This window comes from Labeo rohita, chromosome 10 (assembly GCF_022985175.1).
Source record: "Labeo rohita strain BAU-BD-2019 chromosome 10, IGBB_LRoh.1.0, whole genome shotgun sequence".
Taxonomy (NCBI): Eukaryota; Metazoa; Chordata; class Actinopteri; order Cypriniformes; family Cyprinidae; genus Labeo; species Labeo rohita.
In genome coordinates, this window is record NC_066878.1 from 2,922,391 (window position 1) to 2,948,871 (window position 26,481).

The window sequence follows — 26,481 nt, forward strand, 5'->3', positions numbered from 1 at the left end:
TTTGAAATGTAATGAAACTCTAACCTTAAAAAAAGGCAACTTTTACCATTTTGTAAGAGAATATAGACACATCTTTCCTCTTGAGGATGTTAGAGGAGGTGTTGAAGGTTTGTTTAGATGTGTATCAGCATTTCAATACCCCATAAGCTCCTACTGTACCTGCACGCACACGCATTAACACAATGGACGTCTCGGTTGTTGTGTGACTGACGCCACGGCAATGATTCACAACGAGAGATGACGATGAATCAGGAACTTCCTCTGAGACCATGTCTGAAATGTCCATGTATGTCTATTGATTTCTTGCTGTTCTCATTATGATAAGGGAACAAAGGTTGCATTATTTTAGTGGAGCCAGAGTAAAAAATAACTGCATCCAGCTTTACTTCTGCACTTGAGGTTTTGTGGTTTAGTCTTAGCAATAAAAATTGTAGCAATTTTGAAGGGCAGTTAAAACTGGTAATCTGCAAGTTACCACATATGGTTAAAAAAAACTATGTAAAGATCACGTTTCAAATTTTTTTATATATATTAATTACATTTAAATGTATGGCTGAAAGGTATATTTGACCAGGCAGAGTATATACTTTATAAAATACGTTTTTGTGACCTAAAAGTATTATTCACCATTCCCTAGTCCCTGCATGAGCTTTTACATTTATTTAAATTTCAATTAAAAGTTATTTCATATAACACATAAATTTAGGTCACGCAAAACATACAGCAACTAAAATAAGATCACATTATATTAATCATCACTGTATTTTTATTACGGAAGTTCAGCTGAAAAACACAGCTGATGGTTTACTACTTTACATTTAAGCAAAGGTGTTGAATTTTGCTCTTGTGGGTATATAAATATAAATATTGAGAAATGTTGAAACAGGAATCACAGGAGTATCTGGGCAATAAGGAAGAGATTTGTATAAAAGGAAGCTGGTTATCCTGTAATTAAGGTGTTGTCTGTCACTTTAATGGTTTACTCAGAGACTTGCGACTGATGACTTCACCTGTTGCTCAAACCCTCACAGTTTTAAGAGTATATAAGCCTCCATCCAACCTTTGCCAATCAGAAGTGAAGCACAGGAGCGTAAGAAGCAACTCAAAACATGGGTATTCACAACCAGCTGTGTTTTCTTGCAAGTCTGGCACTTGTTATTCACGCTGGACCGATTTTACAGCATGCCGACGAAGATGAAGCCACTGCAGAGGTATGATTTTTTTAATATACATATATATATATATATATAATACTTGTTTGTGTGTCTTTGTTTACAATTTTTCTAATAATTTCATGTTTTTTATCCTTCAGCGTTACCTGAAGAGCTTCTACAATCTAACAGATGAAACAATAAGCGTCAGAAAAGAAACCAGTTCAATGACTGAGAAGATGAAAGAGATGCAGGAGTTTTTCGGGCTTAAGGTGACTGGAAAGATGGACCAAGAAACAATGGAGATGATGAAGAAGCCCCGTTGTGGCGTTCCAGATGTTGCTGCGTACTCCACATTCGGGGGTATCAAATGGCAGACCAACAAACTCACCTACAGGTGTGTGTAATGACAGTTCTCTTGGTATTGCATACAAACGAGTGAAAGAATCAAATACAGACTATGGTCTTTTTACAGAATCCTGAACTACACCCCTGACATGTCAAGAGCTGAAGTGGACGAATCCATGGAGAGAGCCCTGCAGGTCTGGGCTAAAGTCACTCCACTTAAATTCACTCGTATCCACAGCGGCACAGCTGACATTATGATCTCCTTTGGTACAAGAAGTAAGTTATCTATCTGTGTTTACATTTTGGTGAATTCTGTTTAGTTTAAATAATTGTAACTGATGATAAATGCACGTCAATTAGTCCCCATGTACTGTCATCACAATATGATTGTTCAGTAAAATAATTTAGCAGTTAGTGTACTGTGAATATTGGGTTAAATCCAAGTATCACAACACACAGGGCTAAACTATTCTAGGGTTGTCACTAATGATTAAACTGATGATTAATCGAGTAATCTGATAATTATATATTTTTTGTAATAGACCTAAGCAAACAAAAGCTATTGAAATGACTTAAAATACAAATATAATAGCAATAATTAGTTCAAATAAAGCATCAAAAGCAAGTAATCATATGGTTTTATTGAACAAAACTGTTAAAATACATAATTTATTTTAAACAACAGAGCTAATAATGTGTGTTTCGCATTATGACAATTGTGACCCTGGACCACAAAACCATAAAAAACACAAAAAACATAAAAGTCTTTTTTTTTTAAATTGAATTTACAAAATCTCTTCATGGAACGTAATCTTTATTTAATATCTTAATGATTTTTGGCATAAAAGAAAAATCCATAATTTTGACCCATACAATGTATTTTTGACTATTGCTACAAATATACCCGTGCTACTTAAGACATAAAAGACTGCGTTGTGTTCCCAGATGAACGTTATAATAACAACAACAACTCACAACAATACGTAGAGGTGAAGTTTAAGACTCTCCACACATGTAAATGATAACAGTTTGTGTGGAGAAGCATTTAAGTTACTGTGAATGTTTTTATATATATATATATATATATATATATCATGCAGCCTTGGAAAACGCTCTAATAATGCATTTATTGGATGCCACTTGAGATATTTTGTCAGTTATTTGACACGGGCGAAATGCATTCAAGGATTTTTTTTTAAAATCGAGTACTCGACTTGAATCGAGGAATCATGACAGCCCTAATCTATTCTGTTAACTCAAGGCTACATATGTTATGATGTTCTTAAAATACCATAGCACAGGTTTATCTTAGAAAAAATGTTGAATTCAGTAAAAGAATTTTCATTTTTCTGGAAAACTGTTCGGAAAAAGTTTCACTGAGACTACTTACGGAACCAAGAAGGTGGGGCATTTATGATCACATGAAGGGCGACAGCTTTATTTGATTCAAATGTATTTCAAATATTGTACACTCATTTAAATAATCTAAATGCACTCAAATTTTGGCATTTTCAGATGATTAAATAGCTTAAAATGTACAATGTCACATTTCAAGATCAATGCTTTGGCAGGATTATTAATCGTTTATTAATTAATCTAGATTAGTTTAGAGTCAAATGAATCGTTACCAGCCTAATTATAAAATTTCTTTAAAAGTCTTAACTGAAGGCCAGGTTCTGTGATTTATAAAATTTTTTAGGCTAACTTTAATACGGTCTATTACAATAGAAGACATATGGATATATACATTTATCAAAAGCTTCTTTATTGAACGCTAAATATACAAACTCTTTTCTATATAGATCATGGTGATGCTTACCCGTTTGATGGCCCACGAGGCACTTTGGCTCATGCTTTCGCTCCCTCTCCTGGAATCGGTGGAGATGCACATTTCGATGATGATGAATCTTTCACATTCCGCTCATCTAGAGGTGAGTTTTGCTAAATGTAGTTTTTTTGTGTGCAATAAACTTACATTTTACTCCAAAATGTGTTCGATTTTTATTTCTACCTAAACCGTGCCACTTAATTTCTCCACAGGATTTGTCCTGTTCTTGGTGGCCGCCCATGAGTTCGGTCACTCTTTGGGTCTTTCTCATTCCAACGTTCGTGGTGCACTGATGTTTCCCACATACAGCTTTACTGATCCGGATCGTTTCTCTCTACCCTCTGATGACATCAGAGGGATTCAATCGCTCTATGGTAAGCGTATGATCTTCAAGAAAACATCTACAATCTTTAAGTTGAAACTATTCAGTCAGTTGTTTACCATGTGGTATTATTTTAAAGGCCCAAACAGAGATAGAACCCCCGTCAAACCTGATGAAGAAGTAACAACTCCTAATGCTTGTGACCCTGATCTGGTCTTGGATGCAGTTACGACTCTAAGGGGTGAAACAGTGTTTTTCAAGGACAGGTAATACGCAAATCAAATACAGATTGAGTGTATTTTTATTTGTAGACCTAAGATACTAAAAATCAATTTACTCTTTTTGCAGCTTTTTCTGGCGTAAATCTCAGAGCAGAACTGTGACGCAAATTCCGATCAAGCATTTCTGGTCCAACGCTCCTGATAATATAGATGCTGCTTATGAGAATCAAGTGCAAGATAAAGTTTTCTTTTTCAAAGGTATCTTCTTAAATAATCTGGGAATGCTAAAACCACAATCACACTTGCCATCTCTATATCCGTGCTTAGAAAAAACTCTTTGTTTACAGACAGACAAGTCTGGGCTTTTAAAGGCATCACTCCTGAGCCTGGCTATCCCAAGACTCTCAGCAGCTTTGGTCTGCCATCTTCGGTGAGAAAAGTTAGCGCTGCCGTCCACGACAAAACCACAGGAAAAACACTGTTCTTTGTTGACAAGGTTTACTACAGGTGGGCCAAGTGCTGGATTATAAACCAAACCCATTAAAATTAGAAACACTGTTGGAATGTTAAATTTCTCTTTTTTTTGTAGTTATGATGAGAGGGCACAGAAGATGGACACAGGGTATCCCAAACAAGTGGAAAATGGGTTTCCGGGATTGACTGGGGAAGTTACAGCAGCTCACATTTCCAACGGTAGGTGTTTCTAATCTCTTTTTCTACAAGCAGGAATATGCAATGATTATACTGAATGAAAACTAAATGATTTTTTTTTTGTTTTCTTTTAGGTAACATTTATCTCTACAGTGGCACAAATGTGTATGAGTTCAGATTATACAGTAAGAGGTTCCTGCGTGTGCTGAAGAACAGTTTTTTCTTGCCCTGTTAGTTGAGCTTTCCTAAAACATAAGCGAATGTAAACACAGACGGTTACATCTAGTTACATCGGTTACAGCTTTTTTAAAAATACATGTACATATTTAAACAAATTGATTGTTCAATGAATTTCTTCTTTCTGCTGTTTGTCACTGGACTTCTAAACGAATGTATTTTTACAAAATTTTGTTATTTTTTCCAAATAAAAACTTCACCACATGTGAGCAATTGATTTTGGTGTGGAAATACTTTTGACTTTACCATTTTTATCTTACAGAGCAGACTTATCTATTGTAAATCCAATATCTGTAATTAGATTAGTAAAAAATGAAATATCAAAATTCTCAATAATACATAAACCTCTAAAGCTTTATATAAGGTCAGATTTTTTGTCTGGATGTTGAAACTTGCGGTTCATATAGTGTTATGAGCGTCTGAGGAATGAATGAGTATGTGTCATGTCATCATGTGTTTGCACAATAAAAACTTTGTTATGTTTACTCAGACATATATGGACATAACTCCTGTGGTTGCATTCTAGGACTCTGTTGAACAGCCTCGGGGGTTGTGCTTATGTATTTTTATCTTTCATTCATGTCGTATGCACTGGATGTGGCCTGAAGGGAATTTCAGTGTTACGCAAACCGAAAAGAAAAGTAAAACCCTAACAACCTTTCTTCTGGCCTGTCACTGCTAGAAACATTTGATGCTTATTTAATTTTATTAAAACACATTTTTTGACCACAAGCTTTATATGCATAAAGTATGTATGGGATTGAAAAACTCTCCACAGCACAGCACAAAACTCTTTGGATTCATTTAGTCTAATTTTATTTAGTTATTTAGTCGGTTCATTTGTGGCAGTTTGACTCCTTCAGGTAATATTTCCATTCACCCCCATTGTTATGTGTTATGCATTTCTCTCTACCCTCTGATGACATCAGAGGGATTCAATCGCTCTATGGTAAGTGTATGATCTTCGAGAACACATCTACAATCTTTAAGTTGAAAATATTCAGTCAGTTGTTTACCATGTGGCATTTTTAAAGGCCCAAATAGAGATAGAACCCCCATCAAACCTGATCCAGAAGTAACAACTCCTAATGCTTGTGACCCTGATCTGGTCTTAGATGCAGTTACAACTCTAAGGGGTGAAACAATATTTGTCAAGGACGGGTAATACGCAAATCAAATACGAATTGAGTGTATTTTTATATGTAGACCTAAATACTAAAAATCAAATGACTCTCTTTGCAGCTTTTTCTGGCGTAAATCTCAGAGCAGAACTGTGACGCAAATTCAGATCAAGCATTTCTGGTCCAACGCTCCTGATAATATAGATGCTGCTTATGAGAATCATGTGCAAGATAAAGTTTTCTTTTTCAAAGGTATCTTCTTAAATAATCTGGGAATGCTAAAACCAGAATCACACGTGCCATCTCTATATCCGTGCTTAGAAAAACTCTTTGTTTACAGACAGACAAGTCTGGGCTTTTAAAGGCATCAGTCCTGAGCCTGGCTATCCCAAGACTATCAGCAGCTTTGGTCTGCCATCTTCGGTGAGAAAAGTTAGTGCTGCCGTCCACGACAAAACCACAGGAAAAACACTGCTCTTTGTTGACAAGGTTTACTACAGGTGGGCCAAGTGCTGGATTATAAACAAAAGCCATTAAAATTAGAAACACTGTTGGAATGTTTAATTTCTCTTTTTTTTGTAGTTATGATGAGAGGGCAAAGAAGATGGACACAGCGTATCCCAAACAAGTGGAAAATGGATTTCCGGGATTGACAGGGGAAGTTACAGCAGCTCACATTTCCAATGGTGGGTGTTTCTAATTTCTTTTTCTACAAGCAGGAATATGCAATGATTATACTGAATGAAAACTAAATGATTTTTTTTTTGTTTTCTTTCAGGTAACATTTATCTCTACAGTGGCACAAATGTGTATGAGTTCAGATTATACAGTAAGAGGTTTCTGCGTGTGCTGAAGAACAATTTTTTTCTTGCCTTGTTAGTTGAGCTTTCCTAAAACTAGAAGCAAATGTAAATATAGACGGTTACATCTACAGCTTTTTAAAAATACATGTACATATTTAAACAAATTGATTGTTCAATGAATTTCTTCTTTCTGCTGTTTGTCACTGGACTTCTAAACGAATGTATTTTTACAAAATGTTGTTATTTTTTCCAAATAAACTAAGACTTAACCACATGTGAGCGATTGATTTTGGTGTGCAAATACTTTTGACTTTAACATTTTTATCTTACAGAGCAGACTTATCTATTGTAAATCCAATATCTGTAATTAGATTAGTAAAAAATGAAATATCAAAATTCTCAATAATAAGTAAACCTCTGAAGCTTTATAAAAGGTCAGATTTTTTGTCTGCATGTTGAAACTTGCGGTTCATATAGTGTTATGAGCGTCTGAGGAATGAATGAGTATGTGTCATGTCATCATGTGTTTGCACAATAAAAACTTTAGTTTACGTTTGCTTAGACATATATGGACATAACTCCTGTGGTTGCATTTTAGGTCTCTGTTAAACATCCTTGGGGGTTGTGCTTATGTATTTTTATCTTTCATTCATGTCATATGCACTGGATGTGGCCTGAAAGTGTCCAGTGTTACGCAAACCGAAAAGAAAAGTAAAACCCTAACAACCTTTCTTCTGGCCTGTCACTGGCTAGAAACATTTGATGCTTATTTAATTTTTATTAAAACACATTTTTTTACCACAAGCTTTATATGCATAAAGTATGTATGGGATTGAAAAACTCTCCACAGCACAGCACAAAACTCTTTAGATTCATTTAGTCTAATTTTATTTAGTTATTTAGTCGGTTCATTTGTGGCGGTTTGACTCCTTCGGGTAATTTTTCCATTCACCCCCATTGTTATGTGTGCTGACTGGTAAAGATAAACACTCAGCAAGCCCACTTTAGAAACTATTTAAACCTTTAGAGTTTACCTTGATCGCTTTGCCACTGTTTTCATAAGTGGTACAGCACATTTTCAAATTCATAGTGCAAAACAAAACTATAAAGCTCTTCAAGTTCTGCTTGGCAGATGTTTTACTTAATGAAAGATCTAAAACCTAAACTTATAATTAATATTAATTATTCCTTAAAGTTTCATTCGGAAGCTTTTATTGCCTTCTTTTTTGAGTAAATGTATATCACGATCTAGGTCATTCTATATTTAGAATTTGACAATGTAAAGAAAAAAGTTTTCCTGTTTCCCAAAAACCCAAACATGACCTTTGAAACAATATTGTATAAAGTGCTATATAAATAAAGGTGTTCTGTAGGAATATGTGCATAAAATACCATTTATGTTTGCTACTGTCCACCATGTTACTTTTGCTGGGTAGCACAGTTGACAGGTAACTTAGTTGACATTTTTAGTGTTTTGGGCCTATGCTCAACATGGAAGCCAAAGCATATGGTATGCATATGATATGCAAGCATATGGCATATATATTTTCATAAACAAAACATACATTTTAGTCTTAGTAACTGTCTTGTTAAAATTTGCAGCAATAATACAGTCAATTAATCCACTCTTGACACAGGTTTGCTAGTTTAACCAATATTAGGGGAAAGAGAGAGAACATAACTTCTAGTGTTGCATTCATGTGCTACAAGAGGAAATACCATCATACTGTGCAAAGGATGCGAGAATGGGACCATTCCTATTTGATGGGGCTTAAATGCAGAGTAGAATGAGCAGCTTTACAAAATCGGACAGCTGAATACCAGGGTTATATGTGATATGAACATCATTTTTGAGCAAAAGATGTGGCTTTTTCACCATATGGTATAGTGTAATTGGGAAAAATGTAATTGTGTACTAGAAAATTAGGCATCAGGGATTTATATTGATGAAAATATATTAAAAATATACTTCACAGACATGAGATGTACCCACAACTATAGAATGACTCATCTACTGTCAGAAATGGGAAATGCATGCACTCCATCGGACCCGAAACCTATCCCCTCGGAAGGTGAAAATCAAAAGCAGAGGCAGGGAATACAAAAACCTAAAGATCTACTGAAGTAGGACCGTAAAACAGCTGCGTCAGAGGTGCGTCATCGACTACACAAACTTCTGACAAGTTCAGACAACAGCCAAAAAAGTCCTGAAACCCACAGTTTCCCACTTCCACCCCCGCTACAACTGCTGATAGGAAATGATAAACACTGAACAAGCCACTTTTAGACCATATAGCCTTATAAAAGTAACAAACATTGATTGGGAAGATCACTTTAACCTCCCTGCAGAGGAAGAAGACTGAACTATGGCACACTTGACAGCTCTCAGCCTACTTGCAGTGTTTTTGGCTCTTTGCGATGGCGCTCCCATGACAGCATCACCAGAAGACTATCAAATAGCAGAGGTCAGTACTCATATTGAAATAATTATTTATTTATAGACCTAATGATCTATTTATCTACTAACTTATGGATTTTATACAGTTTTTATACAGACTTTTACAATGACAATAAGAAAAGTAAAAATTAATTTAACTTTGTGATTTGAAACACTGATATATATATATATATATATGTGTGTGTGTGTGTGTGTGTGTGTGTGTGTGTGTGAAGAGTTTGCAAAACGCGATAAACTCCTTTTTTTTTTTTTTTTTTTTTTTTACGAAATTGAGTTCCTGCCAAAATCAGTATTTTATCTGGTCGCTATTGAAAAGGCAGTTTTTAAGTCTACGCAAAATGCGATATCCGCCGTGTTATTCTGTCACGTTTTCTCCCTTTTTTTTCCAAACCGCGTTAAACGCCAGTCTCCCCTCTCTGCAAAATGCGATACATCCGCTCAGCCAATCACAGCGCAGCATATCACGCGTTGTAAACAAAGGCGGCGCTTTGAATACACCCCGCATCCGAGTCACAGACTGACGAATCCTTTCATAAACAAAGTGTAGAGAGAGTGTAAATAAGAGATTCATTGTGCAGTGTAGAGAGTTTCGTTGATTATAATTTTGTGAGATCGCGATGAACTAAGATGAGTGACAGCTTTTAATGATTTTTAAGGGAGTTTGTAAATGAGATATTGATTTAATACAACAGTTAAATAAACAAGAAGTTAATATTAAGTGACTTACATTGTCTGACTATAACACTCTTGCCTGATTCTGTTTTATTTAATCGTCAAAAATAGTTTGAAACAAAGTCACAACTGAGCTGGTGCGCATCTCCATTCAAACACAGCGGTGTTTCGTTTATGAACGTGCGTTTTCTAGTGAGTCAATGAATCAATTATCCATTAATAAAAAGAGTCACTCACTTATTTATTGCATTTTGGGAAAAAATGAATCAGTTTTTATAATAAATCTTTGAAAAATCAAAATCTGGATTTGAATTTTTAATGTTATTATAACCTAAAGATGCTATGTGAAAGTTTAAAACAGAAAATAGAAAAAAAAAAAAAAAACCATTAATCAAAATGGATTTATAGCGTTTTGGAACAAAACTCTTGATATATATGTGTGTGCTATCTATAATCAGTGTGAGAAAATATTACTTCCTCTTAATGTATTAATGTATTACTTCCTCTTTTTTCCCAGGCGTATCTGTCACAGTTCTACAGGGACCCGAATGCAACTAAATTCCGCAGCAGAATGTCCCCCTGGATCTAAAAAATGAACTGAAGGCCATGCAGGAGTTTTTTGGACTGGAGGTCACAGGTAAGCTGGACTCCAACACTCTCGAGACAATGAAGCTGCCACGCTGTGGAGTCACTGATGTGGCCAAATACGGACACTTCCAGGGAAAGCCCAGGTGGAAGCAGAGCGTTGTTACATACAGGTACAGTAGGTGTAACTCCTTAATTTCATTCCAAGAAATTAAACCAATCAGAACAGAGCTTGCCAGTCTGAAAAAAATTTTTTTTTCCATGCAAAATGCTGTCAGTAAAAGGATTTTGGGTGCTTAAGATCAATCGATAGATAGATAGATAGATAGATAGATAGATAGATAGATAGATAGATAGATTAGTTTGTAGTCTGAAATTGGATACTAAACGTGATTTGCTTTTTTTCCCCTCTTAGAATAACTGAATATACATCACAGCTGAGCATGGGAGAGGTGGACGCCACCATTGCTAAAGCTTTCAAGCTCTACAGTGATGTTATTCCACTTGACTTCAAACAGATCCACAGCGGAACAGCCGATATCATGATTCTCTTCAAAGCAAGATGTGGGTATACACTGTATTCAGTACCGCCAAAAGTTTTCAATAAATCAAAATTTCTAAATTGGTTTTGAAAGAATTATTTTATGCTCACTAAGGCTGCATTTGTTTGATCAAAAATACAATAATGCTGTCAAATATTATTACAATATAAAATAACTGTTTTCTATTCTAGTAGACTTTAAAATGTAATTTATTCATGTGATGACAAAGCTGTATTTTTAGCATCTTTTCTCCAGTCTTCAGTGTCACATGATCCTTCAGAAATCATTCTAATATGCTGATTTGGTGCTCAAGAAACATTTCTTAGTATTATATCAATGCTCAAAATATTTGCAACTCAAATTATTAATTTGCGGAAACTGTGATACACCACCATTCCAAAGTTTGGGGAAAACATTATTTTTTAATATAGAAAATAATACTTTTATTCAGCAAGGACACACTAAAATGAATCAAATGTAAAGTAAAACCATTAATAATGTTATGCAAGATTTCTATTTTAAAATTATTGCTATTAATTTCTTTTCATCAAAGAAATCTGAAAAAAAAAAATGTATTACAGTTTCCACAAAAAAATATTAAGCATTATTACTAATTCTGCGCTGATAATAAATGGAAAAAGTCAATTGTAGTGTGTCACTATATTATTTTTTTGTGTTTTTGATCGAATGTGTCCTTGGTCAGCATAAAATGCTTCTTTTAAAAACATGAAAAAATGTAATTATTCCATATATGCTTTCATTTAGATCATGGAGATTTTTACCCATTTGATGGACCTAATGGGGTGCTGGCCCATGCCAATGCACCCGGTCCAGAGCAGGGAGGAGACACACACTTTGATGATGACGAGTGGTGGACTCTAAGCTCCCAAGGTGAATGCACAAATCACACTGAATCACATGCTAATGTGTATGTTATTATTTATAACTAAAAAAACTTAAATCTGCTGTAGGTATAAACCTGCTTTTGGTGGCTGCTCATGAATTCGGACATGCACTGGGACTAGACCACTCCAGAGACCCTTCGGCTCTCATGTATCCAACTTACGGATACGTCAGCACAAATGGCTACACACTTCCTCGTGATGACCCTTGGGGTCCAGGCCCTGTATGGTAAAAGTTATTTATTTATTTTTTTTGTGATAGAGAACGCATCAATCAATTATAGGAGACCTACTATGCGGCTTTTTACAAGATGTAAAATAAGTCTCAGGTGCCCCCAGAATGTGTCTGTGAAGTTTCAGCTCAAAATATCCCACAGATCATTTATTATAGCATTTTGAAAATGCCTAATTTGAATGGAAGCAAAGACACACTGTTTTCATGCATGTCTCTTTAAATGCAAATGAGCAGCTGCCGTTGTCACTTGTGAAAACTAAATGCACATATGGCCACTGGTGAGCATTATCAACTATAAAACAATCATTAAATATTATTTTCCACCTATTTTCTATTATGTTTTAGGAGTTAGAACAAATAAACCTGATCCAAATCCTGGACCAAGCCCACCAGAACCATGTAATCGTGACTTAGTATTTGATGCAGCAACCAGCATCCGTGGAGAACTGTACTTCTTTAAAAATGGGTAGGAATTTATTTATTTTTTTATATGTGATATATTTAATTATGTACACAAACATATGTAAATAATTTTATTTAAAAATATATAGAGAATTTTTTTTTTAAATAGTTTATTTTAATATTTTTAATCAGGTATTACTGGAAGAAGGGCTACTACAGTGGACTTTCATTGCATGAAATAAAATCTACCTGGCCGTCCATTGACTCTGTTGATGCTGCTTATGAGTTCAGTGACAGAGACGTTAGTTTCCTCTTCAAAGGTAAAGTCATATGTCATAAAGAGTCTTTGGGTGGTGTATAACAAGACTTTAGTAAATGCAGCTGTGTGTCTTCCACATACAGGTCAGCAATACTGGGCAGTAAGACGGAGCACTACCTTGCCTGGATATCCCAAACCCATAACCAATTTTGGGTTTCCCAGTTACGTGAGAAAGATTGATGCAGCTGTACATGTGAAATCAGTTGGGCGCACTTTGTTTTTTGTTGGAACCGAATACTGGAGGTGAGGAATTGTCTCATTTGTGACCACTTAATATTGTGTTGATTTTTTCAAAATAACATTAAAACTAATGTCATTTTACCAATGGTGTAGCTTTAATGAAAAAACAGCTCAGATGGTCAGAGGCTTTCCTAAAAACATTCAACGTTATTTCCCTGGCATTGGGTCACGCGTGGACGCTGCTTTTGAAAATTATGGTGAGTTTAAACGCTATAAAACAGAAACACTGACTATTTAATCTTTCATTATTAAATGCTAATATATAATAACATATTTTTTTCTCTTTTTTTAGGTTATCTGTATTTCTCAAAAGGTTCAAGACAAATAGAATATAACTTCAATTTAGGGCGAGTGAATCGAGTTCTGTTGAACTATGCGTGGCTGGACTGCTACAAACATTTAAATGAAAATGAGAAGAAATGAAGGTTTCAGTATTAATAATGTACCTTTTTTAAAAGTTTTTTAAAAATTATTTTTATAGACAAAGCCTCAATGTATTAAATATTTTTATAAATAAATGTTGTTGTTTATTTTGCAAAACATTGTAATTCAGTTCTATAATAAATAAAAATAAATAGGAAAATGTGGATGCATTTTTTTTGTAAACTGAACAAGACATTTTCTATGTATAAATGTGGTATGTGTAGTGGTGTCGCTTTTAATATAATGTACTAACTTGTTTAAAAATACTATTTTACAATAAGTTTAAAAGCATAAAGTCGGAAATGTCTTTAGGCATAGGTCTATTTTTTATAATAATTTCTTAACAAAAAAATAAGCAGTGAAGAAATTTAGTTTTAGATTATGAATTTTATATGACAAATAAAAAATAGAGAGGACTGTGTGTAACAACCACTACATAAAAAAATATATATATATTTTAAATTTAATTTAAATCATATAGAGCTTATTTGTTCAGCGTTCAGATGATGTATAAAGCTCAACTGACTCTTATGACTGGTTTTGTAGTCCAGGGTCACATATGCAATTAGGACATTTAAGAAATTTTTATTAATATGCTTAGAAAAAACATCTTAGAAAAGACAAAACACATATATTTTAAGAACAGACAAAACAATCAGTTTCTTTCAGATGAAGTAGTTTAGACTTACGTTTTAAGCCTCGTCTGTGAAACCGGGAGTTTATGAAATAGCACATTTAGTTGGGGTCAAATTGATTAAATTCAAGAAAACTTTAAAACTTTCTCTACTAAAAACGATGCTAGCATCCTTCAAAGATGTTTGAAACAAACACTGAGACAAAAAAGATTACATTTATGAAAACTTTATACAAGCCAAAATTAGATTGAAAACTCTTACGTCCGCACGTAACATAAACTACATTTCCCATAATGCTCTGGGCGTCGCCATGTGACGCAGACACACCTCTTGCTGTGATTGGCTGTTCACTGCAAGCGTTCACTACACTCTCATTCGGAGGGTTGAAGGTGAAATTTGCTGTTCTGTCTATGCAGTTTTCCATTGCGATAATGACATCCACTGCCCTTTACAGTACACGCACACACCTGTGCAGACACCTGGTGAGTCTGAACCTAATAAATCGATATTGATAACCGAACTATGCTGTGAGACTTACAGCGCATGCAGCAATTTGACTGCAGGCCTGTTTCATTGTTTACCTTTCAAACTGTGAACTTCTCTTCCTAAGATATAGTTGTTAAACATATAAGGTGTTTATATAAATGCTACAGCCATTTGTTATGTCAGCAAAATAGTTTTTGAATCTGCCTTTGCAGGCGCATAAATATCTGAGCAGGACCTACAGCACACGACCATCTCTAAATGTGAGTGAAATATTAGGCGAAAAATGTATCCGTTTTTGGAGCTGGAGCTGTTTCTGTCAGGTGTGTATTGAGTGAGTATTTCTTCCTCTCTCATTTTTGTCTGGACAGGAAGTCGTCATCGTCAGTGCAGTCAGGACTCCTGTGGGGTCTTTCAAAGGAAGCCTTTCCACAGTCCCTGCTACTAAACTGGGTTCCATTGCTATTAAAGGAGCCATCGAGAAAGCAGGTAAAGTTCTGACAGTCTTAGAAGGAATTCATGGTTTAACACATATATTTATAATTTATTTTAAAAATATTATTGAATTAATTATGACTATTAGCATTGCAAATGTACGAGTTAATTTTTTAATAGAAAAGAATAATTTTCTTTAGCAATAATGCATTAAATTGAGCCAGTAAAGTATATATAATGTTACAAATGTTAAAGGAGAAGTCCAGAAAAATCTTACTGACACCAAAATATATCAAATAAATTGTATATGGGCCATTCTACAGAACTGGTGCAAACTCAGGGCTCGACATTAACGCTTGTCCGGTTTTGTGAAGGGGCAAGTGAAAGATAATTTACTTTTACTGACATTTTATTGACATATGATAATTATACTGATAAGTAACCTGATTAAAACATCAATAACAAACAATAACTAGGGCAGAAAGTTTGTTGAGAATGATTCTGATTTTATTACTTTCAGTGTAAACAATGACTGATAACGTACAGTGTCAAGGTTGCGTCAGTTTTTGTGCAGCATGTCTGACTTACGAAAAAAGTGCAACAGCACAAACAAAGAAACAAACATGAACAAACATGCTGCGGTAGAAAAAAGATAAATATTGTATTATTGCATACATATATGTAAGTAACATTACACGACCAAGCATCAACACAATTGCAAATGTGACATTGATTTTAAACAACAGTAGTTCAACTGATGTTACTGAATGATTCAGCATTTTTGAAAGAATCGGGTGAGTCAATGATTCAGTGAGCCATTCATAAAGACAGTTATTTGCTTTATTTATTGAATGAATTAGCCGTTTGAACAAATTATTGAATCAGTGACTCACTCATTAAGACAGTAACCTGCCTACTGGTGGTTTGGTTTCATATTTAAAACTGTTGCATTTTTCCAAGATTTCAGATTTATATGCTAAAAAAGTAAAACATTTCATCTTATAGCATTATTTGTGCATTTGCAATTTTACTGTGTAAATGGAACCTCTTATCTTCATTAAACAGTCTGAGTAAATATGTCTAAATGGCACGCCATGGAAAGATGGAGTTTGATACTGATTTCATTTGAATGGTTACAACTATACAGAGGTTAATTATTATAACTGAATGTACTGATAAAAATGTAAGAATTTACGTAAATATTAACATACGTTTAGTTAATCATTAAGTTAAAAAGTGTCCTAGAAATTAACGAATATCACAAATATGCTGATTAAAGTAAGACCTCATAAAGCACAGATGAGACTGTTGCTTCAGAATGGATTACATTTATGGTAAAAAAAATACTTTTTTTTTCAACGGGCAAGTAACTTTTTTACTCGGACAAGAGAATGGCTGATTTACTTGTCTGAAGGTCAAGCACATGTCAAGGCTTAATGTCAAGCCCTGAAACTGCTGTCCCACAACCAAAAATCACATTTAAAAGCATTTAAGTATTTAAATCTGAGATGTTTACTAAGATCCTTTTATTATGCCTTGAAATCCACAATAATATTTTAAATATCAGCAAGCTTAATATATATAAAATCATCATTTAGTTACGCCCCGTCTAGGGGTAAAGGACGCAACGTAAAATAAGAGTGAAGCAAGGGATCTTTTTAGAAGTTTTAATGATATAATGAAAAGGGCAAATTCGAGCACGCAATATAAATATATTGGGAAATCTCTTCGGGAGCTGACTCGGCTGAAAAAACAAACAAAACGGTCTTTTAAAGGAGAAGTCCACTTCCAGAGCAACAGTTTACAGATAATGTACTCCCCTTGTCATCCGAGATGTTCATGTCTTTCTTAGTCGTAAAGAAGTTATGTTTTTTGAGGAAAACATTTCAGGATTTTACTCCATATAATGGACTGATATGGGGCCCAATTTTGAACTTCCAAAATGCAGATTAAACGTGGCTTCAAACAATCCCAAATGCCGTTGTAAACTATCCCAGCCGAGGAAGTAGGGTCTTATCTAGCGAAACGATCGGTTATTTTCATAATACAATTTATATACTTTTTAATGTCAAAAATGACATTTTCCTCAAAAAACACAATTTCTTAACGACTGAAGAAAGAAAGACATGAACATCTTGGATGACAAGGGGGTGAGTACATGATCTGTAAATTGTTGTTTTGGAAATGGACTTCTCCTTGTAAGTTTCCACTTTTCTAATCCCTAAAAAAAGAGTCCAAAAAGTGGGATACAATAAACAAAAAAGGCGTCAGACTCCCTACCTTCCCAAGCTCTCACTATTTACACTTATATACAAATTATTTACAGTAAGCAAACAAACTTGAAAGGGGCAATCCAGAACAGTGTCAGTATTCAGGCAATTGGGTCAAAATACAAAACAGTTTCACTTTCAGAGAACAAACAATCACAGGGCAAACTTATTTCACTACACACAGCAACACCAAAGCAACACTTCCTCACAACAAAACACGGTTCCCCCACAAAGGAACTAACATCAGGACTTATAAGGTGTGCACCAATCAGGATGGTCTAGTCATCGGCCTGCAGGAACCAATCAGCAGATCTCCTGGACACAGACACTTCCAAAAGAAAAAAGAGACAAAATAGAGGGTTGTAACAGTACTTTCAGTTGGGAGGTGGCTGTCCCGAACCCTAACCTGTAGATTTAAACTTTAAAAACCTTTATTGAAATAATTTTTGCATTTTATTCCATTGTTGCTTTTAAAAATGTCTGTTTGATTCAGTTTGAAAAACAAAATGTATTGTATATTTTCTTTGTAAATTATGAAATTTATGTATAAAAATATGTCCAACATTTTTCATGTCGCTACCAAAACAAAGCATGTTTAAGTCCATTGGCTGAGACTGATTTTAACTACACCCCCACATTTATGATCAGGAAATGGTGGTGAAAACAACACAAATAAAACATGTCATCATTGTTTGTGACAAAAGGGAACACATAATCCTTTACTTAGGGAACATAAACAAAATTTTAGTACAGTTATGCAAATTTTTAGTATTTTAGTAGTGTTTCTTCAGGGTTAAAATTGTGTGTGATGTGATGTGGTTGTTATCAAAACATTACAGTCACCTACTGAAAATGTCCAGTCGTGACCGAAACATGGGATGTTTTGTTAAAAATAAAGTATACTGAATTATTCTGAATTACTAACCAAGATGTTATGATAGTGTTTGGGTCAATGTATATTTAAACTAATGAATCTTTAAGTTTGAAATCAGTATGATCAACTGTTTCCTTTTTACAAAGAAAAATTGGATTCAAAAAACTACAAATCTCATAAACATACGAAATTTGTTGGAAAAGTTTTTTTTTGTTCAAGATGTTTCCAATTCTGTAGAATGGCCCATATAATAATTTATGCAATAATAAAACCTCATCAACACATTTATTTTAATCAGAAAGGTCAAAGGTGTGCTATTTCTCTCTACAACAAATGCAACATAGTTTGGTATTTTGTAATCTAATGCACAAATATTCATATGTGGGTGTTATTATTTCTACATTCTTAAGTCTTATTTGTTCTAGCTGATGCAAGGTTCATGTGTCATCTACAGGTATTCCTGTTGAGGAGGTGAAAGAAGTTTATATGGGCAATGTGTTGCAGGCAGGAGAAGGACAAGCACCAACCAGACAGGCTCTTCTGGGTGCAGGTGACTCATAAATCACATATAAACAAGCATAATAAAAACAAATGCACATTTACTTAGGAATTTACAAGTGCAGCAACCTCTCAAAATGTTTGTGATCTGTAGGTCTCCCTCTGTCCACTCCGGCAACTACCATCAACAAAGTGTGTGCTTCTGGGATGAAGTCCATCATGATGGCTGCTCAGAGTCTTATGTGTGGGCATCAGGTAAATGCAAACTGCAAATGCAAAAAGCATGAAAGTAAGAGCCTTTAGCGTGCTAATACAGCAGCAGAGATAGTAAATCCTCATGTCTTCCAGGATGTGATGGTTGCTGGTGGAATGGAAAGCATGTCTCAGGTTCCTTATGTCATGGCCAGAGAAACACCCCCTTATGGTGGAGTGAAGATGGAGGATCTGATTGTTAAGGACGGGCTGACGGATGTCTACAACAAATTCCACATGGTACATTTATTTTGAACCAGTGAGACCAGGGTTGCCAGGTTTTCACAACAAAACCTGCCCAGCTGCTACTCAAAACTAGCCCAATTGTGTTTCGAGGGGAGTCCCCCCGGTAAAAATCGCGCTCAGAGGGGGTAAAATACATGTTTTTTGGTGGGGTTCCCCTGGTAAAATTAGCATTCCAAGAAATAAATATTAGGTTATTATTATTGCTTCAGCCTGCGGCAGAAGTGTTAAAGCAGCCCAATTATACATGAAAACCACAGACTTTGGCAACACTGAGTGTAACCTGTTGCTTTGTAAATAAAGGAAGCGAGTGTGGAAACCTTCGACAGTAAATGTATTGTACATATAACACTGGAGAGGCACTGATTGTGTAAAACACCTCCACGTTTCCTCATTTTTAGGGCAACTGTGCTGAAAATACAGCTAAGAACAGCGGTATCTCCAGGGAGGAGCAAGACGCGTTTGCCATCAACTCCTACAGCCGCAGCAAAGCAGCATGGGAGTCTGGCATCCTGGCCAAGGAAGTGGTTCCTGTGAGCATCCCCCAGAAAGGTTGATTTCATTACTGTAGCTCTTCAATTCCATAAAAAATGTAAAATGTATTGCACATTATATAAATATGATACATACACTACCAGTCACAAGTTTTGAACAGTAAGATTTTTAATGCTTTTTTTTTTTTTTTTTTTGTAATTTATTCCTGTGATCAAAGCTAAATTTTCAGCATCATTACTCCAGTCTTCAGTGTCACGTGACCCTTCAGAAATCATTCTAATACACTGATTTGCTGTTCAAGAAACATTTATTATTATCAGTATTTAAAACAGTTGAGTACATTTTTCCCAGGAGACTTTGATGAATAGAAAAATGCAAAGATCAGCATTTATCTAAAATAAAAAGCTTTTGTAAAATTATACACTATACCATTCAAAATCTAGCAGTCAGTGTATATATTTTTTGGGGTGAAAAAATTATAAAAATTAATATTTTATTTAGCAAGTGATGATATAGACATATATAATGTTGCAAAATATTTCTATTTCAGATAAATGCTGTTCTTCTGAACATTCTATTCATCAAAGAAAAATGAAAAAAATCATCTCAGCTGTTTTAAATATAATAAGAATAATAAATGTTTTTTTTTAACAGCAAATCAACATATCAGAATGATTTCTGAAGGATCATGTGACACCGAAGACTGGAGTAATGATGAAATCACAGGAATAAATTACATTTAAAAATATATTCAAATAGAAAAGAGTTATTTTAAATAGTAAAAATATTTAAAATTTTTACTGCTGTACTTTGGATCAAATAAATGCAGGTTTGGTGAGTGAAAGAGACTTCTTTAAAAAACATTACAAATCTTACTGCTCAAAAACTTTTGACTGGTAGTGTAACTGCAATGAAATATGCTCTTTCACCACACAGGAAAACCAGACATCGTTGTGAAGGAAGATGAAGAATATAGGAAGGTTGACTTCAGCAAAGTCCCCAAACTGAAAGCTGTGTTCCAGAGAGAGAACGGTACAAGATCATTAGCCCTAGTGAAAAAGTATTGAACACAGTCTAAATTTTAAAAGCTTTTTAAAAAAGTGCACTTTGTAATCTCAAATAAAAAAATACATTTAAGATAATTGCTTTAATTATAATTTTGATGTGTTGGCTAAGATTAAACCAGATGTAGAGTACTCAATTATGGTAAATTATGGTCAATGACTGTAGTGTGTTATTTAGTGTTACATTTAAAGTTAATAGATTGTAAATGTTTCTCTTTGCAGCTTTATCAGTACAAATGTGTAATTACAAATATGTTGAAATAGATGACATGCAAGTGTCAATAGAAATGACTGAGGTCTATTTTAGTTTACTATAAATGCTTGTCAGTACATTCAGCAGCACACTTTAACTAAAGACAACAGAAGTAATTATGAAATTACATATAAAGATGCAACTCCTACGTCAGTGTGCTAATAAAAGCACTCTAAATTGGAGCTAATTGCATATTTATTGTAGATTTAAACTATAATACATTTTCATTTAAATGCAAATAACATGCAATTAAAGAAGTTCACTTCCAGAACAAAAATTTACAATGTACTCACCCGTTGTCATCCAAGATGTTCATGTCTTTCTTTCTTCAGTCGATAAGAAATTGTTTCTTGAGGAAAACATTTTCTCCATATAGTGGACTTCTATGGTGCCTGCGAGTTTGAACTTCCACAATAGTTTAAATACAGCTTTAAATGGCTCTAAACAGTCCCAGCCAAGGAAGAAGGGTCTTATCTAGCAAAACAATCGGTCATTTTCGAAAACAAATTGACAGTATATATACTTTTTAACCTCAGATGCTCATCTTGTCTAGGTCTGCGTGAAATCTGATTAAACTGTTTAGTCTGTGTAATCCAGGTCAATACAGTTAGGGTATGTCGAAAAACTCCCATCTCATTTTCTTCTTAAACTTCCAAATTGTCCTACATCGCTTTTGTTTCGCTAGATAAGACCCTTCTTGCACCCTTCAAACTTGGGGGCACCATTGAAGTCCACTATATGGAGATAATTTCTGAAATATTTGCCTTAAACATAATTTCTTATCAACTGAACATCTTGGATGACAACGGGGGAGTAAATTATCTGTAAATTTTTGTGCTGGAAGTCAACTTCTCCTTAAAGTGTCTGTAAACATTACATTTTGTATTTTGTTTGCCCTTAAAGGAGAAGTCCACTTCCAGAACAACAATTCACAAATAATTTACATCTTCTCATCCAAGATGTTCATGTCTTCCTGTCTTCATTCGTGAAGAAATACGGTTTGTGAGGAAAACATTTCAGGATTTTTCTCCAAATAATGGACTTCATTGGTGCCCCGATTTCCAAAATGCAGTTTAAATGCAGCTTCAAAGGGCTCTAAATGATCCCAGCCGAGGAAGAAGGGTCTTATCTAGCAAAACGAACTGTCATTTTGTTTTCGGAAAATAAAAATTAGTATACTTTTTAAGCACAAAAGTTTGTGTAGCACAGGCTCTGGGATGCGCGTCCACGTACTTTTGAATCACATCAAAAGGTCACGCGGAACGTAGGCGGAACTACAGACCCAGTGTTTACAAAGCGAACATGCAACACTAAGAAAGTGCAAGTAAGTCAAATGCTGTTTACAAACAAAAAGGTACAATGATGTGAGACGAATTTGAAGATGTAGGAGAAAATAACATGTTTTTTGACATACTCCGCCTTTTTGAGCCAGAGTACACAGACGATGAACTTGTGGTGATTCGAAGACGTGATTCGTAGTAGTGATGGGAAGTTCGGATTATTTTACTGACTCTGACCTTTGAGTCTCGGCAAAATGAGTGAATCTTTTTTCCAAGTCATTACGTTAATTTTAGCAAATTCAGCATCACGTCACAGCCCCATTAGATGAACGAACGATTTGAAAAACCTGAAGTCTTGAAACAGGTGAACTAATTCCAGTACAGAACCTAATAGGATGTTGCTCATGTGTGAATGAACGAATCTATCTCTGAGACGACTCGTTCTTCCCGAGTCACATTAAAGATTCGTTCAAAATGAAAGAATCGTTCAAGAACGACCCGTGGACGCTCATCCCAGACTCTGTGCAACACAAGCTTTTGTGCTTAAAAAATATACAAATGTTTATTTTTCGAAAAAAATGGCTGATCGTTTCTCTAGATAAGACCCTTCTTCCTCGGCTGGGATAATTTAGAGCCCTTTGAAGCTGCATTTAAACTACATTTTGGAAGTTCAAATTCGGGGCACCAATGAAGTTCATTATATGCAGAAAAATCCTGAAATGCTTTCCTCAAAAGCATAATTTCTTTATGATTGAAGACAGTAAGACATGAACATCTTGGATGACAAGGAGGTGAGTAAACCATTTGTGAATTGTTGTTCTGGAAGTCGACTTCTCCTTTAAGTATATTTTTTTCTGTAAAAATGTATCTTCTGAAAGGTGTGCTTTTCTGCAAGTGAGCATATTGAAAAAGTCTTTTCAATTCAAAAGTCAAGCGACGTTTTTGTTTTTCCAGGCACGGTGACGGCAGCCAACGCCAGTACGCTGAACGATGGCGCGGCTGCTCTTGTGCTCATGACAGCAGATGCAGCAAAGAGGCTCAACGTCACACCACTTGCAAAGATAGTTGGTGAGGCATTTCGCACCTGAAAAAAGCCTAAAACACTTTTTCCCAAAAAAAGCACTACTTGGTAGCTTTGCTACTTATAGCTAACTACTCATTCAATGCTTGTTTAGTCAGAGAACTATGTTTGCTGGCACATCTAAATCACCATTTTATCCTAATTCACAGCTTTTGCTGATGCTGCTGTCGCCCCCATCGATTTCCCTATCGCTCCAGCCTTCGCCGTCCCCAAGGTTAGCAGATGTTTATGTGTTTATTGCTAAGCTAAAGTGTTTTTGAAGTCCTTCGGTGTAGTAACATCTGTTTCGCGCAGGTCCTACAGGCAGCCGGTGTGAAGAAAGAAGACATTGCCATGTGGGAGATCAATGAGGCCTTCAGTGTCGTGGTGCTGGCCAACATCAAGATGTTAGACATCGACCCCAGCAAAGTCAATATCAACGGAGGGGCAGTTTCCCTCGGACATCCAATTGGGTAAATATATGCGACATGCTGCTCATGCATCACTGTTTACTGCATTGACATACTGTAATTAGATTTGCACAATAATTAATGTGGCTCGTTTTGTGGTTTCTAGAATGTCAGGGGCGAGAATCGTAGGACACATGGTGCACAATCTGAAATCGGGACAGTACGGACTGGCTGGTATCTGCAATGGAGGAGGTGGTGCTTCTTCTATTCTAATCCAGAAAGTTTAGGACTCGCACTTTAATTCACAAAATGTGTAGGATTTGGTCCTTGGGCCAGATCTTCATGCCTTCATCATTAATGTGAGGTCAGTCCTATTTTTCAATTAAAATAGGAAGCAAACTTGTTAACGTTTATACGTTATAAACTTCTCAAATGGTAGTATTTATTCTGCGCTGTCATTGCATATTTCATTATGCGGTGTCATTCTCAAAATAATGTTTTAATGAATAGGTTTAGACTGTTAAAATCTGTATTTACAATAAAAGAGTTGATTGTTTTGGTTGATGTTAAATGTGATGATTGTACTCTGAAATAAGACACAATGCAGTTTGCCTGAATGAACACCAGATGGCGTGTGTGCTTTAAGTTCTGTTTGCTGATTGGCTAATGGGTGTTTTTTGACACACTGTAATAAAGCAATAATTAAAATCTTGAATCTAGCAAAGGTTTTACATATTTTTTATTATTTATACCGTTATAACACTACACTTTGCTTGTTTTAACCTGACATTAATTTACAAAATAACTGCAAAAGTGGTGTTTTAATTTTTTTCCTCACCAAGCCTGGATATATTTGTTCCAAAAACAGTACAATTTTGAAATATTTTTACTATTTAAAATAGCTGCTTTCTATTTGAATATATTTTAAAATGTAATTTATTCCTGTGATCAAAGCTAATTTTTTTTAGCATCAGCATTTATCTGAAATAAAAAGCTTTTAAAACATAGTTGGTATACATTTTGTTTCTTTTTGTTTTTTTTGGAAAAGAAATAAAAAAAAAAAATTTTTTTATTAAAAGTGATAATAAAAGCATTTATAATGTTACGAAAGATTTCTATTTCAGATTAATTCTGTTCATCAAAGAAACCTGAAAAAATTTCTGAAAAGATTTTTTTTTTTAATTATCAAATTCATACTTTTTTTTTATATACGTTTTTGAGCAGTAAATCAGAATATTAGAATGATTTCTGAATGATCATGTGACTGGAGTAATGATGCTAAAAATTCAGCTTTGAAATCACAGGAATAAATTACATTTTAAAATATATTCAAATAGAAAACCAGTTTTGTTAAATAGTAAACATATTTCAAAATGTTTGTGTTTTTGCTGTGCTTTGGATCAAATAAATGCAGGCTTGGTGAGCAGAAGAGACTTTACAAAAACATAAAATCGTACTGTTCAAAAACTTTTGACTGATGATAGTGTGTGTATACACATACCCCCCAAAAATCTAAAATAAATAATAATTGTAACAAAATTCTCACAAAAAACAACAATATAATATATATAAAATATATATATATATATATATATATATATATGTGTGTATATATATATATATATATATATATACATACACACACATCCTCAAAAAAATGCTCGCATAATATTACTGCTAACTATACAATAGCATTGGTTAGCATCTTTCAAATCCTTTTTTAAATTATATTTTGCTATTTTGCTCCTAAGTGCAATATCTCAAGTTTCTTTATTAGATTTTGTTACTTAAATTTTATTCTGGTGATTCTCTGATGAGTCCTTGGGGGTCTTTTTTTTCTTTAACAGAAGCTTAATGTATGCACTTGATTTATTCATTTGTGTTCTAAGATAATTACCTGTGTTATTATTAGTTAAAGGAGAAGTTCACTTCCAAAGATTCACATGTAATGTACTCACCCCCTTATAAACGATCCCAGCCAAGATTAAAAAGTATTTAAATTGTATTTTTTTTAATGAAAATAACCAATCGTTTCGCTAGATAAGACCCTTCTTTCTTGGCTGGGATCGTTCACAACCGCATTTGGGATCGTTTGAAGCCGCATTTGAACTGCGTTTTGGAAGTTCAAAATCGGGGCACCATATCAGTCCATTATATGGAGAAAAATCCTGAAATGTTTTCCTCAAAAAACAATTTCTTTACGACTGAAGAAAGAAAGACATCAACATCTTGGATGACAATGGGGTGAGCACATTATATGTGATTCTTCGTTTTGAAAGTGGACTTCTCCTTTAAATAATGTTTTGCAAAAGGAGTATTTTAATTATAAAACATAATTAGATGCAGAATTAAAGTTGTTGATGACATTAAGGAGATACTTCCCTCAAAAATTCAATTGGTTACAAGTTATTCACCTTCATGTCTTTCCAAACTAGTATGGCTTATATGGCTTATAAATCATCACAATGGAAATAGGTCAAGTGCACTGTGGGATACAGTGTTTATTTAGTACCTGTTGTTTACTCTAGTCAGTTTCCGCCTAATTTTTCCCGCAAGAGTGGGTGTGACCATTTCTTAATTTTTTAAGTCTGGCTTCTGGTCTCTTCCACATCCAGCTATTTTTAGATGTATAAAACAGCTCATTTTGCATCTGATTTTGCAAATTGGTGTGTCTTACCATATTATTTTAATGTATTGTCTTAATTATGAACACACTGGTTTGTAGTGCAAACAGTTTTACAGTTTACTGCACAGTTATTCTTCTCGTTC

The 26,481-nt window shown here is 34.6% G+C and overlaps 3 protein-coding genes across 6 annotated transcripts; all 3 read left to right on the top strand.

Moving 5' to 3' along the window:
- Nucleotides 1-1,019: 1,019 nt before the first annotated feature.
- LOC127172466 (collagenase 3-like) lies at nt 1,020-6,788 on the top strand. Of its 4 annotated transcripts, none has more exons than XM_051121740.1 (10): nt 1,027-1,211; nt 1,313-1,548; nt 1,627-1,775; nt 3,302-3,430; nt 3,540-3,701; nt 3,789-3,915; nt 3,998-4,128; nt 4,218-4,377; nt 4,460-4,563; nt 6,658-6,788. In XM_051121740.1, the coding sequence occupies exons 1-10, from the start codon at nt 1,110-1,112 to the stop codon at nt 6,771-6,773; spliced, it is 1,416 nt and encodes a 471-aa protein (XP_050977697.1). In that variant the 5' UTR covers nt 1,027-1,109; the 3' UTR covers nt 6,774-6,788. The 4 variants fall into 4 exon arrangements, with proteins under 4 accessions (XP_050977695.1, XP_050977696.1, XP_050977697.1 ...); XM_051121741.1 differs by lacking the exon at nt 6,658-6,788 and adding an exon at nt 4,656-4,975 and having other exon boundaries at nt 1,031-1,211; XM_051121738.1 differs by having other exon boundaries at nt 1,020-1,211; nt 3,540-3,915.
- A 2,139-nt stretch (nt 6,789-8,927) lies between these two features.
- On the top strand, nt 8,928-13,517 carry mmp30 (matrix metallopeptidase 30). Its single transcript, XM_051121743.1, is given in 12 exon segments — nt 8,928-9,147; nt 10,330-10,384; nt 10,387-10,570; nt 10,813-10,961; nt 11,705-11,830; nt 11,911-12,046; nt 12,048-12,070; nt 12,422-12,542; nt 12,671-12,798; nt 12,881-13,040; nt 13,131-13,234; nt 13,330-13,517. Coding segments are annotated over 12 exon segments (1,416 nt in total). The 5' UTR covers nt 8,928-9,048; the 3' UTR covers nt 13,461-13,517.
- Nucleotides 13,518-14,411: 894 nt separating this feature from the next.
- acat1 (acetyl-CoA acetyltransferase 1) lies at nt 14,412-24,427 on the top strand. Its single transcript, XM_051121723.1, has 12 exons — nt 14,412-14,577; nt 14,794-14,841; nt 14,950-15,067; nt 18,612-18,707; nt 18,810-18,910; nt 19,004-19,147; nt 19,552-19,702; nt 20,582-20,677; nt 23,197-23,310; nt 23,473-23,537; nt 23,618-23,775; nt 23,879-24,427. Exons 1-12 carry the CDS (start codon nt 14,506-14,508, stop codon nt 23,997-23,999), a joined length of 1,284 nt encoding a protein of 427 aa, XP_050977680.1. The 5' UTR covers nt 14,412-14,505; the 3' UTR covers nt 24,000-24,427.
- The last annotated feature ends 2,054 nt before the right edge of the window (nt 24,428-26,481 follow it).

Bases quoted from the DNA above. Each gene is read 5' to 3' on its own strand.
- acat1 (XM_051121723.1), top strand. From the start codon at position 14,506: ATGCAGTTTTCCATTGCGATAATGACATCCACTGCCCTTTACAGTACA. The intron at 14,578-14,793 runs GTGAGTCTGAAC...CTGCCTTTGCAG, and splicing joins CACACCTGTGCAGACACCTG to GCGCATAAATATCTGAGCAG. The intron at 19,703-20,581 runs GTTGATTTCATT...TTCACCACACAG, and splicing joins TGTGAGCATCCCCCAGAAAG to GAAAACCAGACATCGTTGTG.
- LOC127172466 (XM_051121738.1), top strand. From the start codon at position 1,110: ATGGGTATTCACAACCAGCTGTGTTTTCTTGCAAGTCTGGCACTTGTT. The intron at 1,212-1,312 runs GTATGATTTTTT...TTTATCCTTCAG, and splicing joins AAGATGAAGCCACTGCAGAG to CGTTACCTGAAGAGCTTCTA. The intron at 1,549-1,626 runs GTGTGTGTAATG...GTCTTTTTACAG, and splicing joins ACCAACAAACTCACCTACAG to AATCCTGAACTACACCCCTG.